Source organism: Oncorhynchus mykiss, chromosome 24 (assembly GCF_057628025.1).
Source record: "Oncorhynchus mykiss isolate SJ-2025 chromosome 24, ASM5762802v1, whole genome shotgun sequence".
Lineage (NCBI taxonomy): Eukaryota > Metazoa > Chordata > Actinopteri > Salmoniformes > Salmonidae > Oncorhynchus > Oncorhynchus mykiss.
In genome coordinates, this window is record NC_143045.1 from 39,336,254 (window position 1) to 39,353,236 (window position 16,983).

Below are 16,983 nucleotides of genomic sequence, written 5' to 3' on the forward strand. Positions count from 1 at the left end.
GCCTGCTCCCCCGTAGCTCCTGATGTAGGCAGTGTGTCCTGGGTGTGGAGCGTCCCTTTTCCACAGTCATGGCCTGCTCCCCCGTAGCTCCTGATGTAGGCAGTGTGTCCCGGGTGTGGAGCGTCCCTTTTCCACACTCATGGCCTGCTCCCCCGTAGCTCCTGATGTAGGCAGCGTGTCCCGGGTGTGGAGCGTCCCTTTTCCACACTCATGGCCTGCTCCCCCGTAGCTCCTGATGTAGGCAGCGTGTCCCGGGTGTGGAGCGTCCCTTTTCCACACTCATGGCCTGCTCCCCCGTAGCTCCTGATGTAGGCAGCGTGTCCCGGGTGTGGAGCGTCCCTTTTCCACACTCATGGCCTGCTCCCCCGTAGCTCCTGATGTAGGCAGCGTGTTCCGGGTGTGGAGCGTCCCTTTTCCACACTCATGGCCTTCTCCCCTGTAGCTCCTGATGTAGGCTGCGTGTCCCGGGTGTGGAGCGTCCCTTTTCCACACTCATGGCCTGCTCCCCCGTAGCTCCTGATGTAGGCAGTGTGTCCCGGGTGTGGAGCGTCCCTTTTCCACACTCATGGCCTGCTCACCCGTAGCTCCTGATGTACGCAGTGTGTCCCGGGTGTGGAGCGTCCCTTTTCCACACTCATGGCCTTCTCCCCTGTAGCTCCTGATGTAGGCTGCGTGTCCCGGGTGTGGAGCGTCCCTTTTCCACACTCATGGCCTGCTCCCCCGTAGCTCCTGATGTAGGCAGTGTGTCCCGGGTGTGGAGCGTCCCTTTTCCACACTCATGGCCTGCTCCCCCGTAGCTCCTGATGTAGGCAGTGTGTCCCGGGTGTGGAGCGTCCCTTTTCCACACTCATGGCCTGCTCCCCCGTAGCTCCTGATGTAGGCTGCGTGTTCCGGGTGTGGAGCGTCCCTTTTCCACACTCATGGCCTGCTCCCCCGTAGCTCCTGATGTAGGCAGTGTGTCCCGGGTGTGGAGCGTCCCTTTTCCACACTCATGGCCTGCTCCCCCGTAGCTCCTGATGTAGGCAGTGTGTCCCGGGTGTGGAGCGTCCCTTTTCCACACTCATGGCCTTCTCCCCTGTAGCTCCTGATGTAGGCTGCGTGTCCCGGGTGTGGAGCGTCCCTTTTCCACACTCATGGCCTGCTCCCCCGTAGCTCCTGATGTAGGCAGTGTGTCCCGGGTGTGGAGCGTCCCTTTTCCACACTCATGGCCTGCTCCCCCGTAGCTCCTGATGTAGGCAGCGTGTCCCGGGTGTGGAGCGTCCCTTTTCCACACTCATGGCCTGCTCCCCCGTAGCTCCTGATGTAGGCAGCGTGTCCCGGGTGTGGAGCGTCCCTTTTCCACACTCATGGCCTGCTCCCCCGTAGCTCCTGATGTAGGCAGTGTGTCCCGGGTGTGGAGCGTCCCTTTTCCACACTCATGGCCTGCTCCCCCGTAGCTCCTGATGTAGGCAGCGTGTCCCGGGTGTTGAGCGTCCCTTTTCCACACTCATGGCCTGCTCCCCCGTAGCTCCTGATGTAGGCAGCGTGTCCCGGGTGTGGAGCGTCCCTTTTCCACACTCATGGCCTGCTCCCCCGTAGCTCCTGATGTAGGCAGCGTGTCCCGGGTGTGGAGCGTCCCTTTTCCACACTCATGGCCTGCTCCCCCGTAGCTCCTGATGTAGGCAGCGTGTCCCGGGTGTGGAGCGTCCCTTTTCCACACTCATGGCCTGCTCCCCCGTAGCTCCTGATGTAGGCAGTGTGTCCCGGGTGTGGAGCGTCCCTTTTCCACACTCATGGCCTGCTCCCCCGTAGCTCCTGATGTAGGCAGCGTGTCCCAGGTGTTGAGCGTCCCTTTTCCACACTCATGGCCTGCTCCCCCGTAGCTCCTGATGTAGGCAGCGTGTCCCGGGTGTGGAGCGTCCCTTTTCCACACTCATGGCCTGCTCCCCCGTAGCTCCTGATGTAGGCAGCGTGTTCCGGGTGTGGAGCGTCCCTTTTCCACACTCATGGCCTTCTCCCCTGTAGCTCCTGATGTAGGCTGCGTGTCCCGGGTGTGGAGCGTCCCTTTTCCACACTCATGGCCTGCTCCCCCGTAGCTCCTGATGTAGGCAGTGTGTCCCGGGTGTGGAGCGTCCCTTTTCCACACTCATGGCCTGCTCCCCCGTAGCTCCTGATGTAGGCAGCGTGTCCCGGGTGTGGAGCGTCCCTTTTCCACACTCATGGCCTGCTCCCCCGTAGCTCCTGATGTAGGCAGCGTGTCCCGGGTGTGGAGCGTCCCTTTTCCACACTCATGGCCTGCTCCCCCGTAGCTCCTGATGTAGGCAGCGTGTTCCGGGTGTGGAGCGTCCCTTTTCCACACTCATGGCCTTCTCCCCTGTAGCTCCTGATGTAGGCTGCGTGTCCCGGGTGTGGAGCGTCCCTTTTCCACACTCATGGCCTGCTCCCCCGTAGCTCCTGATGTAGGCAGTGTGTCCCGGGTGTGGAGCGTCCCTTTTCCACACTCATAGCCTGCTCCCCCGTAGCTCCTGATGTACGCAGTGTGTCCCGGGTGTGGAGCGTCCCTTTTCCACACTCATGGCCTTCTCCCCTGTAGCTCCTGATGTAGGCTGCGTGTCCCGGGTGTGGAGCGTCCCTTTTCCACACTCATGGCCTGCTCCCCCGTAGCTCCTGATGTAGGCAGTGTGTCCCGGGTGTGGAGCGTCCCTTTTCCACACTCATGGCCTGCTCCCCCGTAGCTCCTGATGTAGGCTGCGTGTTCCGGGTGTGGAGCGTCCCTTTTCCACACTCATGGCCTGCTCCCCCGTAGCTCCTGATGTAGGCTGCGTGTTCCGGGTGTGGAGCGTCCCTTTTCCACACTCATGGCCTGCTCCCCCGTAGCTCCTGATGTAGGCAGTGTGTCCCGGGTGTGGAGCGTCCCTTTTCCACACTCATGGCCTGCTCCCCCGTAGCTCCTGATGTAGGCAGTGTGTCCCGGGTGTGGAGCGTCCCTTTTCCACACTCATGGCCTTCTCCCCTGTAGCTCCTGATGTAGGCTGCGTGTCCCGGGTGTGGAGCGTCCCTTTTCCACACTCATGGCCTGCTCCCCCGTAGCTCCTGATGTAGGCAGTGTGTCCCGGGTGTGGAGCGTCCCTTTTCCACACTCATGGCCTGCTCCCCCGTAGCTCCTGATGTAGGCAGCGTGTCCCGGGTGTGGAGCGTCCCTTTTCCACACTCATGGCCTGCTCCCCCGTAGCTCCTGATGTAGGCAGCGTGTCCCGGGTGTGGAGCGTCCCTTTTCCACACTCATGGCCTGCTCCCCCGTAGCTCCTGATGTAGGCAGTGTGTCCCGGGTGTGGAGCGTCCCTTTTCCACACTCATGGCCTGCTCCCCCGTAGCTCCTGATGTAGGCAGCGTGTCCCGGGTGTGGAGCGTCCCTTTTCCACACTCATGGCCTGCTCCCCCGTAGCTCCTGATGTAGGCAGCGTGTCCCGGGTGTGGAGCGTCCCTTTTCCACACTCATGGCCTGCTCCCCCGTAGCTCCTGATGTAGGCAGCGTGTTCCGGGTGTGGAGCGTCCCTTTTCCACACTCATGGCCTTCTCCCCTGTAGCTCCTGATGTAGGCTGCGTGTCCCGGGTGTGGAGCGTCCCTTTTCCACACTCATGGCCTGCTCCCCCGTAGCTCCTGATGTAGGCAGTGTGTCCCGGGTGTGGAGCGTCCCTTTTCCACACTCATAGCCTGCTCCCCCGTAGCTCCTGATGTACGCAGTGTGTCCCGGGTGTGGAGCGTCCCTTTTCCACACTCATGGCCTTCTCCCCTGTAGCTCCTGATGTAGGCTGCGTGTCCCGGGTGTGGAGCGTCCCTTTTCCACACTCATGGCCTGCTCCCCCGTAGCTCCTGATGTAGGCAGTGTGTCCCGGGTGTGGAGCGTCCCTTTTCCACACTCATGGCCTGCTCCCCGTAGCTCCTGATGTAGGCAGTGTGTCCCGGGTGTGGAGCGTCCCTTTTCCACACTCATGGCCTGCTCCCCCGTAGCTCCTGATGTAGGCTGCGTGTTCCGGGTGTGGAGCGTCCCTTTTCCACACTCATGGCCTGCTCCCCCGTAGCTCCTGATGTAGGCAGTGTGTCCCGGGTGTGGAGCGTCCCTTTTCCACACTCATGGCCTGCTCCCCCGTAGCTCCTGATGTAGGCAGTGTGTCCCGGGTGTGGAGCGTCCCTTTTCCACACTCATGGCCTTCTCCCCTGTAGCTCCTGATGTAGGCTGCGTGTCCCGGGTGTGGAGCGTCCCTTTTCCACACTCATGGCCTGCTCCCCCGTAGCTCCTGATGTAGGCAGTGTGTCCCGGGTGTGGAGCGTCCCTTTTCCACACTCATGGCCTGCTCCCCCGTAGCTCCTGATGTAGGCAGCGTGTCCCGGGTGTGGAGCGTCCCTTTTCCACACTCATGGCCTGCTCCCCCGTAGCTCCTGATGTAGGCAGCGTGTCCCGGGTGTGGAGCGTCCCTTTTCCACACTCATGGCCTGCTCCCCCGTAGCTCCTGATGTAGGCAGTGTGTCCCGGGTGTGGAGCGTCCCTTTTCCACACTCATGGCCTGCTCCCCCGTAGCTCCTGATGTAGGCAGCGTGTCCCGGGTGTGGAGCGTCCCTTTTCCACACTCATGGCCTGCTCCCCCGTAGCTCCTGATGTAGGCAGCGTGTCCCGGGTGTGGAGCGTCCCTTTTCCACACTCATGGCCTGCTCCCCCGTAGCTCCTGATGTAGGCAGCGTGTCCCGGGTGTGGAGCGTCCCTTTTCCACACTCATGGCCTGCTCCCCCGTAGCTCCTGATGTAGGCAGTGTGTCCCGGGTGTGGAGCGTCCCTTTTCCACACTCATGGCCTTCTCCCCTGTAGCTCCTGATGTAGGCAGCGTGTTCCGGGTGTGGAGCGTCCCTTTTCCACACTCATGGCCTGCTCCCCTGTAGCTCCTGATGTAGGCAGCGTGTTCCGGGTGTGGAGCGTCCCTTTTCCACACTCATGGCCTGCTCCCCTGTAGCTCCTGATGTAGGCAGCGTGTTCCGGGTGTGGAGCGTCCCTTTTCCACACTCATGGCCTGCTCCCCCGTAGCTCCTGATGTAGGCAGCGTGTTCCGGGTGTGGAGCGTCCCTTTTCCACACTCATGGCCTGCTCCCCCGTAGCTCCTGATGTAGGCAGCGTGTCCCGGGTGTGGAGCGTCCCTTTTCCACACTCATGGCCTGCTCCCCCGTAGCTCCTGATGTAGGCAGCGTGTCCCGGGTGTGGAGCGTCCCTTTTCCACACTCATGGCCTGCTCCCCCGTAGCTCCTGATGTAGGCAGCGTGTTCCGGGTGTGGAGCGTCCCTTTTCCACACTCATGGCCTTCTCCCCTGTAGCTCCTGATGTAGGCTGCGTGTCCCGGGTGTGGAGCGTCCCTTTTCCACACTCATGGCCTGCTCCCCCGTAGCTCCTGATGTAGGCAGTGTGTCCCGGGTGTGGAGCGTCCCTTTTCCACACTCATAGCCTGCTCCCCCGTAGCTCCTGATGTACGCAGTGTGTCCCGGGTGTGGAGCGTCCCTTTTCCACACTCATGGCCTTCTCCCCTGTAGCTCCTGATGTAGGCTGCGTGTCCCGGGTGTGGAGCGTCCCTTTTCCACACTCATGGCCTGCTCCCCCGTAGCTCCTGATGTAGGCAGTGTGTCCCGGGTGTGGAGCGTCCCTTTTCCACACTCATGGCCTGCTCCCCCGTAGCTCCTGATGTAGGCTGCGTGTTCCGGGTGTGGAGCGTCCCTTTTCCACACTCATGGCCTGCTCCCCCGTAGCTCCTGATGTAGGCTGCGTGTTCCGGGTGTGGAGCGTCCCTTTTCCACACTCATGGCCTGCTCCCCCGTAGCTCCTGATGTAGGCAGTGTGTCCCGGGTGTGGAGCGTCCCTTTTCCACACTCATGGCCTGCTCCCCCGTAGCTCCTGATGTAGGCAGTGTGTCCCGGGTGTGGAGCGTCCCTTTTCCACACTCATGGCCTTCTCCCCTGTAGCTCCTGATGTAGGCTGCGTGTCCCGGGTGTGGAGCGTCCCTTTTCCACACTCATGGCCTGCTCCCCCGTAGCTCCTGATGTAGGCAGTGTGTCCCGGGTGTGGAGCGTCCCTTTTCCACACTCATGGCCTGCTCCCCCGTAGCTCCTGATGTAGGCAGCGTGTCCCGGGTGTGGAGCGTCCCTTTTCCACACTCATGGCCTGCTCCCCCGTAGCTCCTGATGTAGGCAGCGTGTCCCGGGTGTGGAGCGTCCCTTTTCCACACTCATGGCCTGCTCCCCCGTAGCTCCTGATGTAGGCAGTGTGTCCCGGGTGTGGAGCGTCCCTTTTCCACACTCATGGCCTGCTCCCCCGTAGCTCCTGATGTAGGCAGCGTGTCCCGGGTGTGGAGCGTCCCTTTTCCACACTCATGGCCTGCTCCCCCGTAGCTCCTGATGTAGGCAGCGTGTCCCGGGTGTGGAGCGTCCCTTTTCCACACTCATGGCCTGCTCCCCCGTAGCTCCTGATGTAGGCAGCGTGTTCCGGGTGTGGAGCGTCCCTTTTCCACACTCATGGCCTTCTCCCCTGTAGCTCCTGATGTAGGCTGCGTGTCCCGGGTGTGGAGCGTCCCTTTTCCACACTCATGGCCTGCTCCCCCGTAGCTCCTGATGTAGGCAGTGTGTCCCGGGTGTGGAGCGTCCCTTTTCCACACTCATAGCCTGCTCCCCCGTAGCTCCTGATGTACGCAGTGTGTCCCGGGTGTGGAGCGTCCCTTTTCCACACTCATGGCCTTCTCCCCTGTAGCTCCTGATGTAGGCTGCGTGTCCCGGGTGTGGAGCGTCCCTTTTCCACACTCATGGCCTGCTCCCCCGTAGCTCCTGATGTAGGCAGTGTGTCCCGGGTGTGGAGCGTCCCTTTTCCACACTCATGGCCTGCTCCCCGTAGCTCCTGATGTAGGCAGTGTGTCCCGGGTGTGGAGCGTCCCTTTTCCACACTCATGGCCTGCTCCCCCGTAGCTCCTGATGTAGGCTGCGTGTTCCGGGTGTGGAGCGTCCCTTTTCCACACTCATGGCCTGCTCCCCCGTAGCTCCTGATGTAGGCAGTGTGTCCCGGGTGTGGAGCGTCCCTTTTCCACACTCATGGCCTGCTCCCCCGTAGCTCCTGATGTAGGCAGTGTGTCCCGGGTGTGGAGCGTCCCTTTTCCACACTCATGGCCTTCTCCCCTGTAGCTCCTGATGTAGGCTGCGTGTCCCGGGTGTGGAGCGTCCCTTTTCCACACTCATGGCCTGCTCCCCCGTAGCTCCTGATGTAGGCAGTGTGTCCCGGGTGTGGAGCGTCCCTTTTCCACACTCATGGCCTGCTCCCCCGTAGCTCCTGATGTAGGCAGCGTGTCCCGGGTGTGGAGCGTCCCTTTTCCACACTCATGGCCTGCTCCCCCGTAGCTCCTGATGTAGGCAGCGTGTCCCGGGTGTGGAGCGTCCCTTTTCCACACTCATGGCCTGCTCCCCCGTAGCTCCTGATGTAGGCAGTGTGTCCCGGGTGTGGAGCGTCCCTTTTCCACACTCATGGCCTGCTCCCCCGTAGCTCCTGATGTAGGCAGCGTGTCCCGGGTGTGGAGCGTCCCTTTTCCACACTCATGGCCTGCTCCCCCGTAGCTCCTGATGTAGGCAGCGTGTCCCGGGTGTGGAGCGTCCCTTTTCCACACTCATGGCCTGCTCCCCCGTAGCTCCTGATGTAGGCAGCGTGTCCCGGGTGTGGAGCGTCCCTTTTCCACACTCATGGCCTGCTCCCCCGTAGCTCCTGATGTAGGCAGTGTGTCCCGGGTGTGGAGCGTCCCTTTTCCACACTCATGGCCTTCTCCCCTGTAGCTCCTGATGTAGGCAGCGTGTTCCGGGTGTGGAGCGTCCCTTTTCCACACTCATGGCCTGCTCCCCTGTAGCTCCTGATGTAGGCAGCGTGTTCCGGGTGTGGAGCGTCCCTTTTCCACACTCATGGCCTGCTCCCCTGTAGCTCCTGATGTAGGCAGCGTGTTCCGGGTGTGGAGCGTCCCTTTTCCACACTCATGGCCTGCTCCCCCGTAGCTCCTGATGTAGGCAGCGTGTTCCGGGTGTGGAGCGTCCCTTTTCCACACTCATGGCCTGCTCCCCCGTAGCTCCTGATGTAGGCAGCGTGTCCCGGGTGTGGAGCGTCCCTTTTCCACACTCATGGCCTGCTCCCCTGTAGCTCCTGATGTAGGCTGCGTGTCCCGGGTGTGGAGCGTCCCTTTTCCACACTCATGGCCTGCTCCCCCGTAGCTCCTGATGTAGGCTGCGTGTCCCGGGTGTGGAGCGTCCCTTTTCCACACTCATGGCCTGCTCCCCCGTAGCTCCTGATGTAGGCAGCGTGTCCCGGGTGTGGAGCGTCCCTTTTCCACACTCATGGCCTGCTCCCCCGTAGCTCCTGATGTAGGCAGCGTGTCCCGGGTGTGGAGCGTCCCTTTTCCACACTCATGGCCTGCTCCCCCGTAGCTCCTGATGTAGGCAGCGTGTCCCGGGTGTGGAGCGTCCCTTTTCCACACCGACAGAACATAACCCTCGCTGCTCTGCGCTCCCGTTCTGATTATCATTGTAGCCTATCCAGTCCAAGTGCAAATAGGCACGAGAAGGCGGTCCGAGTCACCCAATGGTCAAGTCTGAGTCTGAGTGCAGTCGGACTCGAGTACTACAACACCGGGAAACAGTACTGCAGGTAAGACAGTAGTAGTCAGTAGTATAACTTTACTGCAGGAAACAGTACTGCTGGTCAGACAGTAGTAGTCAGTAGTATAACTTTACTGCAGGAAACAGTACTGCTGGTCAGACAGTAGTAGTCACTAGTATAACTTTACTGCAGGAAACAGTACTGCTGGTCAGACAGTAGTAGTCACTAGTATAACTTTACTGAAGGAAACAGTACTACTGGTCAGACAGTAGTAGTCACTAGTATAACTTTACTGAAGGAAACAGTACTGCTGGTCAGACAGTAGTAGTCAGTAGTATAACTTTACTGAAGGAAACAGTACTACTGGTCAGACAGTGGTAGTCAGTAGTATAACTTTACTGAAGGAAACAGTACTGCTGGTCAGACAGTAGTAGTCAGTAGTATAACATTACAACAGGAAACAGTACTGCTGGTCAGACAGTAGTAGTCAGTAGTATAACTTTACTGCAGGAAACAGTACTGCTGGTCAGACAGTAGTAGTCAGTAGTATAACTTTACTGCAGGAAACAGTACTACTGGTCAGACAGCAGTAGCCTCAAAGCACTTGAGAGACAGTGACCTATGCTATAGGAAAAACCCTTTCATTCAGAGGCGTCAAACATACAACACACTGTTGTTCTATTCTCTATGTTTTTGTTCCTTTTTCACCAATAGGAACACTTTAATAGGGGGCCCAATCGGGTGGCTCGAGTCAAAAAACGAACAAACTAAAATATTGAAAAAAGTTTTTTTGGGGGGGGTGGGGGGGGCAAAGTCAATATACTTGAATAAAACCAAATGGAAACTGTGTGAAAATGATAATGGACCTACATTCAAACAGTTTCTAGACTTTAATAATAATTGATAATCATTGGGACAGTCAGGGAGCATAAAAAAAATCCCTAAAACAATGGATATAGGAATTTTGGCAAATTCTGACGGTTAGCTAGCCTTTTTAGCTTCCCACATCGCCAAGTGAAATAATCTGATTTATAATTAAATAATATGCCATGACAACTATTCAATGTATTCTCTCCCATATCAGCTAAAAGTAGAATGTCATCATTTGGAACAGAGGGGGAAAAAGCACATGGCTCTCTGTTTTTACGTTTCAAAATAGCCTACAATAACATTATCACTTCTTAACAAAGACTCTTCTTTTGGGGAGGATTCTAGTAAGGATACAATATCGTTTGGTTTATTGTTTGAGCAGTCGCTGAGATTACATTTGGTTATCAATGCAAAACAGGTTGCTTATTTAATGCCAAGCTAAACCAAGACAGCAATCTTGAAAAGTGATTTTGATTAGATTTCCACACCAGCAAGTAAAATATTCAGATTTATAATGAAATAATATTCCCTGGCAAATATTATTCTACTTGCCAGTGTATCCTACAACATTATCCCAGTTTGATATGCAGCTTGAATATATTCACTCCCATATCAGCTAAAAATACAATCATGTCATGTTTTGTTCGAGGAGAAAAAGCCCATATCTCGCAGCTGTTTTCATCAATAGCCTGGAATCACTAGATTGTACTTCTAAACAAAATATCCTTTGGGGAGAATTGTAATAAGGCTGTTGTTTGGTGTATTGTTTGAACAGTCGCTGAGATTATCTTGGGTTGTCAATGCAAAATAGGCTATTTTGATGCATAACCTATAGCCTATAGATCAGATCAATGAACGATGCGAGCTTCATTGCCTACACAACACTGCCCCCCCGTCCCCCCCCCCGTCCCCCCTCCGTCCATCCGTCTATGCAAGGAATGATAGGACGCGTTATAATTTCCACGTGACACGGGAGTACGTCAAATGTGTCAGAGCACACTACAGTACAAGGAACCGTCCCTCTTGTGATGAAAAAAACGGCACTACGCTCTGAATCGTCCATCGCCATAAGGTTTAAATTAGCATTAAGTAGACCTTCTGCCATAGAGCCTACAGTACATCAATCATAGCTCCTGGAATCTCTGATCCCCAAAGGGCCATAAAGGGAAGTCTCTATGGACTGAAATTGAACTTTATACTCAGCAATAAAAACCTTTACAAACTTGGCCATTAATCAAATCAAATTGTATTAGTCACATGCGCCGAATACAACAGTGAAATGCTTCCCAACGGCCCTTTCCATACTGTGTCCCCCTGTACTGACCCTCCAAAAACAACACTCACAAGTCCTCTAGCAAACTGTTGAAAGCCCTGTTCCTTTAGTGGAGTGGGGTTTCAGTTTCAGGGTTTCAGTTTTCAGAGTTTCAGTTTTCAGACCACTATACACGCTTCAACGCTCCCCTTGAGCTGACAAACGTTAACGCGGGGCAATCTGCAGTTTGAACAATAACAACGGCGGTCACCGCCACTGTTTGGGTAAAAAGCTGTGGGATGGGGGCTGGAGAAGTGTAAACCACTCTCAGAGTTATGGATGCAATGACTGACCATCCATGGTTTCAAAATGATTTTTAAATCACGTTTTGAGGCTATTCAGTGTTTGCAATTTGAAAATGTTTAATAAAAAAACATCTTATCTTTTGAGTTCCGATGAGGAACGACAGTTGACCTAAGCTATTTGAGTTCCGATGAGGAACGACAGTTGACCTAAGCTATTTGAGTTCCGATGAGGAACGACAGTTGACCTAAGCTATTTGAGTTCCGATGAGGAACGACAGTTGACCTAAGCTATTTGAGTTCCGATGAGGAACGACAGTTGACCTAAGCTATTTGAGTTCCAATGAGGAACGACAGTTGACCTAAGCTATTTGAGTTCCGATGAGGAACGACAGTTGACCTAAGCTATTTGAGTTCCGATGAGGAACGACAGTTGACCTAAGCTATTTGAGTTCCGATGAGGAACGACAGTTGACTTAAGCTATTTGAGTTCCGATGAGGAACGACAGTTGACCTAAGCTATTTGAGTTCCGATGAGGGACGACAGTTGACCTAAGCTATTTGAGTTCCGATGAGGAACGACAGTTGACCTAAGCTATTTGAGTTCCGATGAGGAACGACAGTTGACTTAAGCTATTTGAGTTCCGATGAGGAACGACAGTTGACCTAAGCTATTTGAGTTCCGATGAGGAACGACAGTTGACCTAAGCTATTTGAGTTCCGATGAGAAACGACAGTTGACTTAAGCTATTTGAGTTCCGATGAGGGACGACAGTTGACCTAAGCTATTTGAGTTCCGATGAGAAACGACAGTTGACCTAAGCTATTTGAGTTCCGATGAGGAACGACAGTTGACCTAAGCTATTTGAGTTCCGATGAGGAACGACAGTTGACCTAAGCTATTTGAGTTCCGATGAGGAACGACAGTTGACTTAAGCTATTTGAGTTCCGATGAGGAACGACAGTTGACCTAAGCTATTTGAGTTCCGATGAGGAACGACAGTTGACCTAAGCTATTTGAGTTCCGATGAGGAACGACAGTTGACTTAAGCTATTTGAGTTCCGATGAGGAATGACAGTTGACCTAAGCTATTTGAGTTCCGATGAGGAACGACAGTTGACCTAAGCTATTTGAGTTCCGATGAGGAACGACAGTTGACCTAAGCTATTTGAGTTCCGATGAGGAACGACAGTTGACCTAAGCTATTTGAGTTCCGATGAGGAACGACAGTTGACCTAAGCTATTTGAGTTCCGATGAGGAACGACAGTTGACTTAAGCTATTTGAGTTCCGATGAGGGACGACAGTTGACCTAAGCTATTTGAGTTCCGATGAGGAACGACAGTTGACTTAAGCTATTTGAGTTCCGATGAGGGACGACAGTTGACCTAAGCTATTTGAGTTCCGATGAGGAACGACAGTTGACCTAAGCTATTTGAGTTCCGATGAGGAACGACAGTTGACCTAAGCTATTTGAGTTCCGATGAGGAACGACAGTTGACCTAAGCTATTTGAGTTCCGATGAGGAACGACAGTTGACCTAAGCTATTTGAGTTCCGATGAGGAACGACAGTTGACCTAAGCTATTTGAGTTCCGATGAGGGACGACAGTTGACCTAAGCTATTTGAGTTCCGATGAGGAACGACAGTTGACCTAAGCTATTTGAGTTCCGATGAGGAACGACAGTTGACCTAAGCTATTTGAGTTCCGATGAGGGACGACAGTTGACCTAAGCTATTTGAGTTCCGATGAGGAACGACAGTTGACTTAAGCTATTTGAGTTCCGATGAGGGACGACAGTTGACCTAAGCTATTTGAGTTCCGATGAGGAACGACAGTTGACCTAAGCTATTTGAGTTCCGATGAGGAACGACAGTTGACCTAAGCTATTTGAGTTCCGATGAGGAACGACAGTTGACCTAAGCTATTTGAGTTCCGATGAGGAACGACAGTTGACCTAAGCTATTTGAGTTCCGATGAGGAACGACAGTTGACTTAAGCTATTTGAGTTCCGATGAGGAACGACAGTTGACCTAAGCTATTTGAGTTCCGATGAGGAACGACAGTTGACTTAAGCTATTTGAGTTCCGATGAGGAACGACAGTTGACCTAAGCTATTTGAGTTCCGATGAGGAACGACAGTTGACTTAAGCTATTTGAGTTCCGATGAGGAACGACAGTTGACTTAAGCTATTTGAGTTCCGATGAAAAACGACAGTTGACCTAAGCTATTTGAGTTCCGATGAGGAACGACAGTTGACCTAAGCTATTTGAATTCCGATGAGGAACGACAGTTGACCTAAGCTATTTGAGTTCCGATGAAAAACGACAGTTGACCTAAGCTATTTGAGTTCCGATGAGGAACGACAGTTGACCTAAGCTAGTGAGGCATCTATCTATAAGTTATATTCTTCAATAATCAATGGGTATTGATATCGTTCAAATATAAGTCACAAAAAAATGTATGTAGCAACCGCATTGATGATTTATCCCTGAAACTCACATATTAAATGTGCCGTAACATTTGACTGAAGGGTATTTTTTAGGGTTCTCGCTGACAGAAAGTAAGCTACACAAGCGTACAAGATTGCATCCATAAGAATAGTAAACTCAGCAGTGACTTTTTTTCCTTCTCAATAGCACACGATGTGTCATCATACCACCATATCATCTGTTGAGATTAGAGGTCGGGCCGATTAATGGGAATTTGACGATTAATTGGGGCCGATGTCAATTTTTTTTTTTTGTATACTTTTATTTAACTAGGCAAGTCAGTTAAGAACACATTCTTATTTTCAATGACGGCACAGGAACGGTGGGTTAACTGCCTGTTCAGGGGCCGAACGACAGATTTTCACCTTGTCAGCTCGGGGGTTCCAATCTTGCAACCTTAACGTTTTAAAACTCCCTTTCATTTGTCTGACTGACTGTCTAAATGATTGCTTCATTGATTCCTTGCTTGATTAATTGCCATATTGATTGCTCCACTCACCGCTATCAGTCCGTTGTGTGGCGAAGAGGACGATGAGGGCCACTATGACGATGAAGAGGAGGGAGACGATGGTGAGCAGGCCGATCTCCAGAGAGGTCCAGCGGAGCTTCTTAGCCGACTTTGGGGGGACGGTCTCCACCATGCTCAACACTCCTTCAGCTGCTGGCTGTAATGACTCACCTGGAGGGGAGGGAGGGAAGGGGAAGAGGAAGGAGGGGAGGGAGGGGAGGGAAGAGACAAGGAAGGTTTTAAATCTGAAATAATCTCCTTGAAGAATATAAACCAACTAAATATGATATCTCAGTGAAAGATGTGGCAACAACTAAAAATAAAAGAACAACCCTCCTCAACACCATGATAAAGAACAACCCTCCTCATCACCATGATAAAGAAGAACCCTCCTCAACACCATGATAAAGAACAACCCTCCTCAACACCATGATAAAGAACAACCCTCAACACCATGATAAAGAACAACCCTCCTCAACACCATGATAAAGAACAAACCTCCTCAACCCCATGATAAAGAACAACCCTCCTCAACACCATGATAAAGAACAACCCTCCCCAACACCATGATAAAGAACAACCCTTCTCAACACCATGATAAAGAACAACCCTCCTCAACACCATGATAAAGAACAACCCTCACCAACACCATGATAAAGAACAACCCTCAACACCATGATAAAGAACAACCCTCAACACCATGATAATGAACAACCCTCAACACCATGATAAAGAACAACCCTCAACACCATGATAAAGAATAACCCTCCTCAACACCATGATAAAGAACAACCCTCCTCAACACCATGATAAAGAACAACCCTCAACACCATGATAAAGAACAACCCTCCTCAACACCATGATAAAGAACAACCCTCCTCAACACCATGATAAAGAACAACCATCCCCAACACCATGATAAAGAACAACCCTCCCCAACACCATGATAAAGAACAACCCTCCTCAACACCATGATAAAGAACAACCCCCCCAACCCATGATAAAGAACAACCCTCCTCAACACCATGATAAAGAACAACCCTCCTCAACACCATGATAAAGAACAACCCTCATCAACACCATGATAAAGAACAACCCTCAACACCATGATAAAGAACAACCCTCCCCAACACCATGATAAAGAACAACCCTCCTCAACACCATGATAAAGAACAACCCTCCTCAACACCATGATAAAGAACAACCCTCCTCAAAACCATAATAAAGAACAACCCTCAACACCATGATAAAGAACAACCCTCAAAACCATGATAAAGAACAACCCTCAAAACCATGATAAAGAACAACCCTCCTCAACATCATGATAAAGAACAACCCTCCTCAACACCATGATAAAGAAGAACCCCCTTCAACACCATGATAAAGAACAACCCTCCCCAACACCATGATAAAGAACAACCCTCCTCAACACCATGATAAAGAACAACCCTCAACACCATGATAAAGAACAACCCTCAACACCATGATAAAGAATAACCCTCCTCAACACCATGATAAAGAACAACCCTCCTCAACACCATGATAAAGAACAACCCTCAACACCATGATAAAGAACAACCCTCCTCAACACCATGATAAAGAACCCTCCTCAACACCATGATAAAGAACAACCATCCCCAACACCATGATAAAGAACAACCCTCCTCAACACCATGATAAAGAACAACCCCCCCCCACCCCATGATAAAGAACAACCCTCCTCAACACCATGATAAAGAACAACCCTCCTCAACACCATGATAAAGAACAACCCTCCTCAACACCATGATAAAGAACAACCCTCCTCAACACCATGATGAAGAACAACCCTCAACACCATGATAAAGAACAACCCTCCCCAACACCATGATAAATAACAAATCTCCTCAACACCATGATAAAGAACAACTCTCCTCAACACCATGATAAAGAACAAACCTCCTCAACACCATGATAAAGAACAACCCTCCTCAACACCATGATAAAGAACAACCCTCCTCAACACCATGATAAAGAACAACCCTCCTCAACACCATGATAAAGAACAACCCTCAACACCATGATAAAGAACAACACTCCTCAACACCATGATAAAGAACAACCCTCCTCAACACCATGATAAAGAACAACCCTCCTCAACACCATGATAAAGAACAACCCTCAACACCATGATAAAGAACAACCCTCAACACCATGATAAAGAACAACCCTCCTCAACACCATGATAAAGAACAACCCTCCTCAACACCATGATAAAGAACAACCCTCCTCAACACCATGATAAAGAACAACCCTCCTCAACACCATGATAAAGAACAACCCTCCTCAACACCATGATAAAGAACAACCCTCAACACCATGATAAAGAACAACCCTCAACACCATGATAAAGAACAACCCTCCTCAACACCATGATAAAGAACAACCCTCCTCAACACCATGATAAAGAACAACCCTCCTCAACACCATGATAAAGAACAACCCTCCTCAACACCATGATAAAGAACAACCCTCCCCAACACCATGATAAAGCACAACCTTCCCAAACACCATGATAAAAAACAACCCTCCCCAACACCATGATAAAGAACAACCCTCCTCAACACCATGATAAAGAACAACCCTCCTCAACACCATGATAAAGAACAACCCTCCTCAAAACCATAATAAAGAACAACCCTCAACACCATGATAAAGAACAACCCTCAAAACCATGATAAAGAACAACCCTCAAAACCATGATAAAGAACAACCCTCCTCAACATCATGATAAAGAACAACCCTCCTCAACACCATGATAAAGAAGAACCCCCTTCAACACCATGATAAAGAACAACCCTCCCCAACACCATGATAAAGAACAACCCTCCTCAACACCATGATAAAGAACAACCCTCAACACCATGATAAAGAACAACCCTC

The 16,983-nt window shown here is 52.1% G+C and overlaps 1 protein-coding gene across 2 annotated transcripts in view; it reads right to left on the minus strand.

Moving 5' to 3' along the window:
* Nucleotides 1–16,983, minus strand: part of LOC110503425 (neprilysin) — a 171,134-nt gene that overhangs the window by 125,307 nt on the left and 28,844 nt on the right. For both annotated transcript variants that reach the window (XM_090219174.1, XM_090219175.1), the window contains exon 2: nucleotides 14,053–14,232. In XM_090219174.1, the coding sequence (XP_090075300.1) occupies nucleotides 14,053–14,232 (180 nt within the window). The remainder of the gene's footprint in view (nucleotides 1–14,052; nucleotides 14,233–16,983) is intronic.